Here is a 10,846-nt window from a genome sequence, read left to right as displayed (position 1 = left end):
TTGAAAACCTTCAACCACTTGCTTTGTCACCTGAATTTGATTCCAAATCTGACCTCATTCATCTTTATTTTACATTGTCACGGACCAATGTCCCCCTACCAGATCTTTTATAAACAGAAAATAATAATAACGCAGTTACAAATTTCCGGTTTCACCACCAGGAGAGACGCGCACACAGCCTGATAAACATTGCATTAATGATTAATCATCAATCATCAAAATGATCTCACCAGGAGAACATGACAAGCAAATTTACAACCAAACATGTGATCTCTATTTCATAACAGAAACAAACTACTAGAAAAAAGAGCAAGGGAAATACCCTCTATCATTTACAATTAGAAAGAAAAACACGAATCTTCACTGAACATCATATCTTTAATTGCTTTAGACTACCTACTCCACATCCTATACAATATGATGGAGAGAGATGAGAGTACAGCGAAAGAATAGAAATTGCTGGTGAAAAAAAAAATTTGGGAAGAAAAAATTGATCATGTGATTCTCTATACAGACTATTAACATAATCTTCCAGTTGATAGAGCACCATGCTACTCCTTTTTTTTTATCTATTGTCAGATAATCTTCAAGTATCATTCCTGCTGTGCTGCCAAATTCCAAAAACAAACCTATTGACAATACCTATGTGTTAGCAAAACAAATCTGCTCAACCTATTAAAACTCTCTAGTCACATCATAAACAGGTACTTCAGATCCTCTACGGTAAGGCGAGTCTGACGACCACCAGTTTCATCCTCTCCAAACGCAGATGCAACCATCTCTCTCTTCTTTTGCTGCCCAAAACACCATATAAATTATCAGAATTGCAGGACGGGATTATGCACAATGAATTTATCAGCCTAGTAAACATAGGCTAATGCAAAGCATTCATCTCTTCTCCTACGGCAGTCTTAACATATCAACAACAATGGAAGGAACACTTATGTAAACTGCTCTACAGTATACCAGGTGGGGACTAGTGAAGAACTAGGTTCAAATATATTATGATCCAAAAAGATTATGTCAAATATATTTTTCTTTGTCCACCCAGTTTTCCTGACACAAGCCAATTTGTCAATATGCCATGATGTACCCACCAACAGAAGGCTTCAGTCCATGTAAACATCACATATAGGCAGAAAAACATACTAACTACAGGTCTTCACAACAAAAGGTAAACCAACTAGCCCAAGTTATTTTACCCACTGTGGCAGTCACTAACTCCAAGAAGCTTCAGTTAAATTAAAAGCAAGTGTTAGCTAGTTCCTCAGTCCATGACTCCGTACGAAAGTGTACAACTTGCACCTAAAGTCATCGTTGGTCTAACAAACTCATGCATGACTATATTACGCATGTAAAATTGTAAATGCTCCAGTTTATATTTCTCACTTGTCATAAATTTGAACAAGATTGCATTTAACCAACAACTCTAGCAAGAAAACCAAATTTCTCCAGACAACCACCAAGTGTAACTTTGTAATATTAAATCTTGGACTGTAGTGATTAAAAAATAAACTATAAACAAGAGAGAAAAATCACAAAAGAATGCAAGCACAATACCTGAAGGGCTAAAATACGATCTTCAACAGTATCTCTCACAGTCAACCGTAAAACTGTAACAGGACGAGTCTGTCCAATACGATGTGCTCTATCAATTGCTTGATCTTCAGTGGTAGGATTCCACCACAGGTCCAAAAGAAGAACATGGCAAGCTGCAACCATGTTGAGACCAAGACTAGCTGCCTTCAAAGACATAATCATAACCGACACCTACAAAAAACAGGGTCAAACTTCACAAATATACCCGCTAAACAAAAGACCAACTATAAAATTTAATTTGAAATAGAATAGTTCCCCAATATAGAATTTGACAAATGATATCAAGATATCATGATTTCCACAAACCTCTGGAAGGGTGTTAAAATCCTTCACAGCTTTATCTCTGGCAACAACCGACATTGTTCCATCAAGTCTTCTGTACTCAATGGAAGAAGTTTTAAGACATGCTTCAAGCAAGTCCAGCATCCTTGTCCACTGTGAAAAGACTATTGCTTTTTCTCTAACTACCTTATTTGAATTCTTAGAACTTCTCTCCACATCCAAGTTCTGTTTATCAGGAACACCCTCAAGTGATTCAACTGCACCAATATCAGAAGAGTTTTCAGAACAGCTGGCATTTTCATCAACTCTATCCTTTAAGCAACTATTCCCCGAAGTATAATCCCGCGGTTTACACATTGAGCACAGAACCTCAAGAGCAGCCTTAATCTTCGAAGAATTATACATGTGATCCTCATAGAAAGACTCTACAGCATCAAAAACTTCAGAACCAATGCTATCTGGATTAGGCTGGTCAGAAAGAGAACTGGTTAAAGTGGCTTTTGAAAACACTGAAGAAGCGTTGAGTCGAACTTTGCAATTTGTGTTGGGGCATTGGTTGTCATCACTGGTTAGGTGTTCACAAATGCATTGGCTACAGAAGACATGACCACATTCGGAAACAACAGCATCTTCAGGCGGATCCTAAGAAAAAATAAATAGGGGTGTCAAACAATAAAAAGAGCCAAATCAATTTCTCAACCTCGCATAAGTCTAACTTGACAGTCAATTCATGAAGACGACTTCAAAGAGGATAAAATAAAAGGGAAAAATCTAAAGCATATCAAGTGATAAAGGGCAATACAAATGCTCCATAATTTGTACAGTTTGCAATATATACGTCATATGTGTATTCCAACATCATATGGAAGTGCTTATAGCATCCAAATTTTCAAAAGCATTCCATGCTTGTGAGGATTGCATTAAAACACACATAGGTACCCATAAGTAAGTCCCTTTATTGGACGGTACCCATAAGTAAGTCCCATGCATGTTTATTTATATTTGCACTTCATTATAAATTAGAATAGCAACCAAGTCATCAATAGAGAAAGCCCTTATACGTTACACAGGCAGCATACCCTTGGAAGATACAGAAGGCGCAACATATCTTCATCTCAGCAAGGTAAATTTTCTGCATCTAAGCTGTAGCATCATGCTCAAACAGGGCATAATAACTTCAACTCTATACTTTCAACTCCTTATATATCTACAATAAAATGTCTCAACTTCTATATACTTCATCACACAAACATGGGAATGATAACAAAGAAGAAAAAGGCTAATAAGCCCTATCCTCTTTATTGTCTTTCGGAACAATGCGCCTATATAATTTATTTGTATCTTTACATTTAGACTGCTCCTAACTATAATCAACAAATAAAATTGAAAAACAAGATTTAGAAAGGAAAACAAAAACTATAACATATCAAAAATTATACAAATTTCATCTCAATAAGAAGCACCAAGATAAGAAAACACTACCAGATTTAATATGCAAACAAGTGGAAGAACATCTACAGAGGCTATACCAACTATGCATATTAACAGTTGTGAAACCAAATGTCATGCACACATTTCAGCAGTGGGAATGCACCCATTTTGGTGCACCTAAAACCATTAGGTATACAACTTATAAATGAAATTTATGAAAAATAAAAATAAAAATGCAAAAGTAAGTACTTACATTGCAGATGCCACATATTGCCAAAGAAGCTTCTAAACAGTTCTGAAGGTATAACTGTTTATCACGAGGAAGTTTCTTAGCCTTCTCGACCGAAGATCTCCATAAAGAATGTGAATTATAACGTCTAACAAGAAGAGGGTGATCACAAGCTTGTCGAAGACGCAAAAGCATCAACAAAATGTTAACATAATTTTGTTTGACGGTTCCAGCAGCTGCATATTCCTGACATGTCAACCATACACAATTGAGATAATAACCAAAGGCAATTAAACAAGGATTCCCCATATAAAATCATAGAAACATACTAAGATACAAAAACTAAAACCTCCCTTTCAAAAGAGAAGAGGGTACAATCACAAAAAATAAGAAAGCAAATCCAATATCTAACTCCAAACTAACTTCGCCAGTAAAAAACATACTTCAAACTGAGCACGTGAATCAGCTTCTAGCCTGGAGTAGAAATCCCGTTCTTCCTTTGAAAATTCCACCCTTTTCAACTCTATAGATTTGGGAGGTAAAGTAATAATAGGTTCACCATCAAGAAGTGTGCCTACAGCAAATAATTACCATTAGATGGACATAAACCAATGCTGATCAAATAGATGTTTACAATAAGAATGACGGTAAAAAGAAAATTACAGTCAAGAGCTCAGGAATATTATAGAATGCGTAGAGTCATAACCAGTTCCTTTTAAATTTAAAGCAAGTTCTGAAAGAAAACGTTGCATGCACTTCAAATTCACATTAGTAACAGAAACTAAGCTTTTTTTTTTTTTTTCTGAGAAGACAAAAACTAAGCTTATTAAATAATGATATATCCCTACAAGTAGTTTTCCAAAGGCACCAACAAAACTAATAGAGTAAAATTATCTAAATAAGTACTAATTTTTTTTTTTTAATTCAAGGAGAAATACACAACCAAGGAGCAGAAACCTTCAATTTGGTCCCACCTTTTGTACGGCGTAACATAATTGTCTTCAGAACAGCTTGTAGTTTTCTGTACCCTTTCGCTGGATTCTTATTAATTGGGACCTTAATTGTAGAACAAAATGACTTGTATACAGCATAAGGGTCATACTTGAGAAATCTGAAGTAGCTATAAAGATCATCAATCGCATTTTGGATAGGAGTCCCTGATAAGCACCACCTACGTTTCGCACGAAGACCCCAACAGGCCCTAGCTACTTGAGTTCTGTGATTCTTAATACTCTGGGCCTCATCCAGGACAACCCTAAACCATCCAACCTTAGCAAGAGGGCGAGCAACAGACTCGAGCACTGCACTGTCCAATCCCTTTTTACCCTTTGAACTCTTGTTATCAGAACTTTGAGGATATTTCCTTTTCTTACTGGACAAGAACCCCATATCGTACTCTTCTGACTTTCCTTTCTCTTCATCATCTTCATCAATGAGAGGCTGCTTTGGGACCTCCATGCTGACAATTGAATATGTCGTGAGGACAACATCATACTTAGCCAACTCAGAAGGATCCCTCGTTCGGTTGCTTCCATGGTAAACTAGCACCGAGAGATTGGCTTTTCCAGATACCTTATTATGCAACTCCTCAGCCCATTGCCGTAGGACACTTGTGGGACAAACAACAAGTGTTCCAGCAGCAGGCCTACCCTTTGCTTGTATCAAAGGTTTTATGCTATTCTTTGGAGTTGCATTTGAGATAACTTCATAGGCATCAGCATCTTGCTTCCTTTCACCAAACTCGGAAAGCATATCATCATCCTTGTCCAAATCAAGAGTTTCCAGCTCACACTTTATTCCATCTTGACAGGCTCCAAGAGATGGAGACCTTTCCTTGAGTATAAGTGCAATTGTTGATATTGTTTTTCCCAATCCCTACAAAATGAAGATATATAAACCCAGAAGAATATTAGGCACAAGTCCTTGACAGATAAAATAGTTTTAGCAAATTAAGACTGAATGACATAGACCTGATCATCTGCAAGAATTCCTCCTGAACAATGCAAACTAGCTGTCTCCTTTTGAACCATCCATGCCAACGCAATTCTCTGTCCAGAACATGAGTTAAACTTGAAAGGACCCAATTCACAGACAGGCATAAATGCACACAAAGCAGGGTATCCAAAACAGAAAGGAACTTTCCAATTTCGAAAGCCAAAGTTAAAGATCATAGCATATCAAGAACACAGCCATACACATAAAGTAGGCATGAACATGTAGACTCCTTTAAAGAGGAAAAAAATTAAATCACATCCACTTAATCTGCCAGTTAAAACTTCTAGAAAATTATAAACATCAAACTGCTAGAAAATTATAAACATCAAACTGCTTATAAAACTATTCTCCACAGGCATGCCAAAATGCTAAAGTGACAGCTGATAAGATCTAACATCTAATTTAGGGTAGAAAATTTTCATTCCACTAACACAAACCATTTAGTAAACCCAGCCACCATTTGAGAGAACATGTGCAAATGGGAGTGCATTTACAAGCGTTCTGCATGTCTGTTGGAATACAATATTAATTTTCTTTACCTTGAAACATAGCAAATCACCATTACAAGCACAAACCTGTATCCAAGTTTATTTTAGGGGATTGTCACAGTACCAGATCATAGATACCTATCACACAAGATCCCCAATGGGGCCATCCTATTGCCTTTTTGTAGGTGTTGCAAAGTATATCAATGTCGCTTTCATCGATTCCCAACCACTAAGCCCATAAACTAATATCTTCAATTAAAGTTTAAGGGAAAAAAGGGTAAAATTCAAAACCTGATGTCGCAAAAGAGGTACTGCTAAAAGTCCATCTGGTGGAATAGCTTCTGACTTGGGCTGTGCAAGATCCTGCAATGCATCACAAAGTTTGTCTCACCAAGGTTTCAGATCTCAAGTTTAAGTGAGGCATATACACTATTCTTTTTCACCAAGCATCCAATATGATACCACCAAAAATATGTTTAGCATATAAGAAAAAAAGTAAATGAATAATAATAATAAGAGCTTTTGAGCATTCCATAAAGACAGCATTTCTCCAGAACTACTGAGGCAAGAAAATTCCAAACCAAAAGAGCTAACCTGCAATGCTACTCTCAAAATCAATTGCTCATCTCTTGCCTTGAATCTCATGCCTCCCACTCCTGTGTAATGATCACTATGCGTCAATTGCTGTGACTTAACAAGGGTATTTCCAGGCGCTGGAGAGCGATTCAAGGGCACGGTATAACTAGTATTGCTAACCCCTGGTGAGCGGTTTGAGGGTGCCGGATGACTGAAATCTTCAATAATGCATACATCAAAGTCATCTTCTGCAGGGGATTTGTCAGAGAAGTTGCTATGAATTGATTCGGGGCTGACTTTCGAAAGATGAAAACCCACGCTCTTAGGTTGAGTGAGTTTAGCCTCACATTTGTCCTTAACATAACCCTGATTCTTAATTGAAGTGAATGGCTGAGCACCTGGAAAATAATGTTCTGAAGCATTTAAATTCACAGATCCACCATCAATGAGGGAGGTAGAACTTCCACTTATATTATCTCGAGAATAGCAAGCCCTCTTAGATGCAAAAATCATGTCTTCTTTGTCATGCATTGAGTTACCAAGATTCTGAGTTGATAGACCAAAACCTGAAAGTTTCGAATTTTTGTCAAAAAAGTTATCCTCATCACTGTAACAAGGCTTTCTACTGACAGCTTCATCCATGACTCGAAAAGAATGGCCCATAACACTACTAGGTGCAGCCAACTCATCAATATTTTCATCCTTCACACTAATGGCTTCTTTCTTGTTTGACATGTATGTCTGAGAAGAGCTCAAAGGCTCGATTGATGCCTTGTTGTCAACAGGACTAGAGTCAGCATCAAATGAAGAATTTCCACTGATTCCCGATATACAATTATTACTTTCATATCTAAAATCCCAATCCTTTACATCTAAAGCATCAATCATCGACGGCTCAAAACCAGAATTACCAGTTATTACATCCTGACCATTTAAATTCAACTTACTACTTGAGCTTGAACTATCAGTTTGAAACTCCCCTGATTCATCCTTCACGTTAGTCATCATTTCTTCATTACTCGGAAAAAAGTGACAATAATAACCACTAGGACTATGATGCATTGAGGCATCAGCCAAATATTGATCATCTAAGCTCATGCCATAGATACCTGTATAGTCACTGTAAATATCAGAATTTTGACAGAGGGTAGACTCAGTAGAAGTAACGTTTTGAGAACACATATCTACATCTCTTAAGTATATTTCCATAGATGTACAAGAATTATTTTCTGATGGTCCCAAGGTTTCCGTGGTATTTTCCCCCAAAGCACCATAGGTTCTGGAATTTAAATCCAAGTTCTCGATACCAAGGCATTGTGGAGCATCTGCAATTATCAGAAGACATATATTAGTGCTTCCTTTCAACCTCAAATTTCAAAAGCAATATAAAGCGCACATGCAATGATTTAGAGGAAAACTTCAAACACGTGGCAAAAATGTCAATTCCTTAGTCCAGTTTATATCTTAGAAGAAGTATTAACATACGTTCAGAATCAACTTTTGCCGCCACATCAGCTTTCCCCAGCAAGACATTGACATCTCTGTGGTCCAAAACATGATTAGCATGTCCTCCAGCAAAACTAGATGCCGTACTACAAGTGGGCTGTGAAACTCCAACCCTCTCTGTGAAGCAAGCCCCCTTGCCTGGAACCAACGAAATCCAGTCTTTAAGACTAGTAGAGCACGCATGCCCAGGAGAGCCAGTGTGTGCTGACAGTTCCTTCTCTTTGTAGTCAACAATCATTGCAGGGTTCCCTGCAGAATCAAAAGAACCACCTTGACCCCCTGCCCCAGAATCTGAAGCTTCTGAGCTGTATGGAGGATGCCATGAGTCAGGACCCATTAAATGATTCTCCATTGGCGGTGCTTCATTTAACACGTGAGATCCTAAACAACAATCAAAGAAACAAATAACCAAATCTATCAAATGTAAATATTTGTAATATACGCTCCAGAATCCTGCAGCATTAGAGAAGACAGCAATATACAGCCTAGAAAAGTATGCCATAGATCGAGGAAACAAATAATGAGTTTAAAAAGCCAAAGTAAAAAATAAAAAAGAAATCAGCACAAAATAGTTTACCACTATCGAGCTGGGCACTCTCATGGTAACCATCATAAGGAACTGCTTCAGCTTGCAATGCATTTTCCACTAACAAATCCTCTCGACAACTCTGCATTAAAAAATAATAATTTGACTAGATCGCTGGATCGAAACATGAAAATAAAAATAAATAAATACATAAAACAGGAAGACATGGTGCTAACATGAACAAAGTGCTAACAAGTGCTAGAGGGTAAAGTTAACTGAATGTACCAATAAATAAAAGCAAGAAAGGCATGTCAGTATAATCATAAACCCCTTTGGTGTTTCCTGTTAGTATCATGTACAACATTCCTAAACCCCTTTTGGCTATTAATTAAAAAGATGAAATTCGCAAAATTGGATCTTTCTCATCAACGGCGCCATCATTCTCCACGAATAACAAGCTGAAATTGAAGTGTTGTCACTAGAATTGCATATAAAGCTTTCCATATGCAGACGCGTACAGGAACGAACTACAAGTTCTAACTTTAAGTTTCACCATACGCAGCCGAATGTCCACAAGAAATTCCGCACATGCAAAATTTGCATATTTTACAGTAACCCAAGTATCAAAAAAACCAAAATTTCCCAAATATGCAAAGAAAGTTCAATCATTTTGCAAGAAAGTTGTACGGAAATTACCGGGGGTTCTTCCTCAAGAAGGCGATAGAACGTGTCAAGATCTATCGACAAACCCTCGCTGTCAAAATCCTCTCCGGCAAATGCATCAGCTGCCGGTAACTCGTCCCAGCAAATCGAGCTGTCGTCCGCCTTCAACATACTGAAACCCTAACCCTAGCTTCTTCACTCAGCCTTATGAAAACCCCGACCAGAAGCAGTCCGATAATACTTCGAATTCAGAAACAAAAACCTGGATCCGAGCAATTGCAATCGCATTCTCAACGAAACCACCCGAGAAATTCTAGCGAAAGAGAAAAGGAGAGAGAGCGTTTGGATCGTTGTCGATTTGGGAGGGTTTCTGCGAAAGTTCTCGACGCGACTCTTCTTTTATAACTTTTTTTCTTTTTCTTTTTTGTCCTCAAAGTCGCGCGGGTCGTGAAGAATGCGGTGGCGCAGGTTAAGAATTGGGTTTGGGTTTTGGGGGTGCGTAGGTTAAGGACTCGTTCTATTTTGTGGTTGGTCGGTGGTTTTGAGGGGTTTTTGTTTTTGGGGGTCGTAGTAGACTTGGTTCATTCATTATATACGCCATGCTTTCCTTTTCCCACTAGAACTAGGATTTGGATGATACCATCGCAGACGACGATTTTGATTTTTCATTCGGCCACGTCACTAGTCACGGGCACCGAGCCACCGGTTGCTTAATTAATGCATGGATCATTCCTTGCGAAAAATTGTAATTAAACAGGCAATGTAATTAAAATGAGATTACTTAACTTAAATTATGCACCCAACTTTCTCTTTCAGTTAATTGACTTAATTCACAGCAAGATATATATAATCAGATTGCTCTTTCATTTTTATTTTTATCAAATCACCTTGGTCATTAAGAAAATCATTATTCATTATTGTATTCATCTTAAAAATACTTTATTTAAATAAGTTTTTGTGTGTCACAGTAAATTATTGTTACTTGAGTTAAAACTGATGCACATTATTAAAAGTTTATTTTTTAATACAAAACAATTTTTTATAGATTTCTCAAAAATTTTGATTGAATACTAGTAAATTTTTATAAATTTTTAAAAAGTCTTTATTGAATACTATCAAATTTTAATAAACTCGTAAAAAGTATTGATTGAATAGTAGTAGACTTTTTAATTTCACTAAAATCATTTAAAATTATAATTAAATACACCCCCTTAGACTCTAGACTCCATACTCCAACTTAGTGTCATTGTTACAAATTTACAATAATTAGATATATTGAGGTCAAATTTTGCTCGCTTTATTTTTTTTGTATGAATTGCTTGGATTATTTTTATCTTTTTGTTACATTGAAATTTTAAACTTAGTCTAATTCTAACCCTTCTTGAACTCATCCTCACTATTTGGACTAACTCTAAAAACACTTAGATTAACTTATTATCATGAATAGAAAAATACACTATACAAGTTGAAACTATATATTAGATTTGTGAAGTATGAAGTCTAACCTTTTTTTGTTGGAATTGTAAAGTTTTATGATCGGTGGATGACAAA

At 36.8% G+C, this 10,846-nt stretch overlaps 1 protein-coding gene across 2 annotated transcripts; it reads right to left on the bottom strand.

The window, feature by feature from the left end:
* Positions 1 to 298: 298 nt before the first annotated feature.
* Positions 299 to 9,822, bottom strand: EDA16 (SNF2 domain-containing protein / helicase domain-containing protein / zinc finger protein-like protein). 2 transcript variants are annotated; one of them, XM_086228335.1, is made up of 13 exons: positions 9,329 to 9,820; positions 8,684 to 8,774; positions 8,086 to 8,487; positions 7,710 to 7,925; positions 6,619 to 7,166; positions 6,316 to 6,387; positions 5,512 to 5,589; positions 4,516 to 5,416; positions 3,985 to 4,115; positions 3,566 to 3,787; positions 1,906 to 2,523; positions 1,561 to 1,770; positions 299 to 794 (listed from the first exon to the last, which is right to left on the bottom strand). In XM_086228335.1, the coding sequence occupies exons 1-13, from the start codon at positions 9,464 to 9,466 to the stop codon at positions 690 to 692; spliced, it is 3,732 nt and encodes a 1,243-aa protein (XP_086084461.1). In that variant the 5' UTR covers positions 9,467 to 9,820; the 3' UTR covers positions 299 to 689. The 2 variants fall into 2 exon arrangements, with proteins under 2 accessions (XP_086084461.1, XP_086084456.1); XM_086228330.1 differs by having other exon boundaries at positions 6,619 to 7,925; positions 9,329 to 9,822.
* Between the last annotated feature and the right edge of the window lie 1,024 nt (positions 9,823 to 10,846).

Source organism: Dryas octopetala, chromosome 1, assembly GCF_963921425.1.
Source record: "Dryas octopetala chromosome 1, drDryOcto1.1, whole genome shotgun sequence".
Lineage (NCBI taxonomy): Eukaryota > Viridiplantae > Streptophyta > Magnoliopsida > Rosales > Rosaceae > Dryas > Dryas octopetala.
This window is presented reverse-complemented; position numbering and strand designations above follow the sequence as displayed.

Bases quoted from the DNA above. Each gene is read 5' to 3' on its own strand.
- EDA16 (XM_086228330.1), bottom strand. From the start codon at position 9,466: ATGTTGAAGGCGGACGACAGCTCGATTTGCTGGGACGAGTTACCGGCA. The intron at 3,788-3,984 runs GTATGTTTTTTA...TTGACATGTCAG, and splicing joins ATTCACGTGCTCAGTTTGAA to GAATATGCAGCTGCTGGAAC. The intron at 1,771-1,905 runs GTTTGTGGAAAT...TGTTTTTTGTAG, and splicing joins ATTTTAACACCCTTCCAGAG to GTGTCGGTTATGATTATGTC.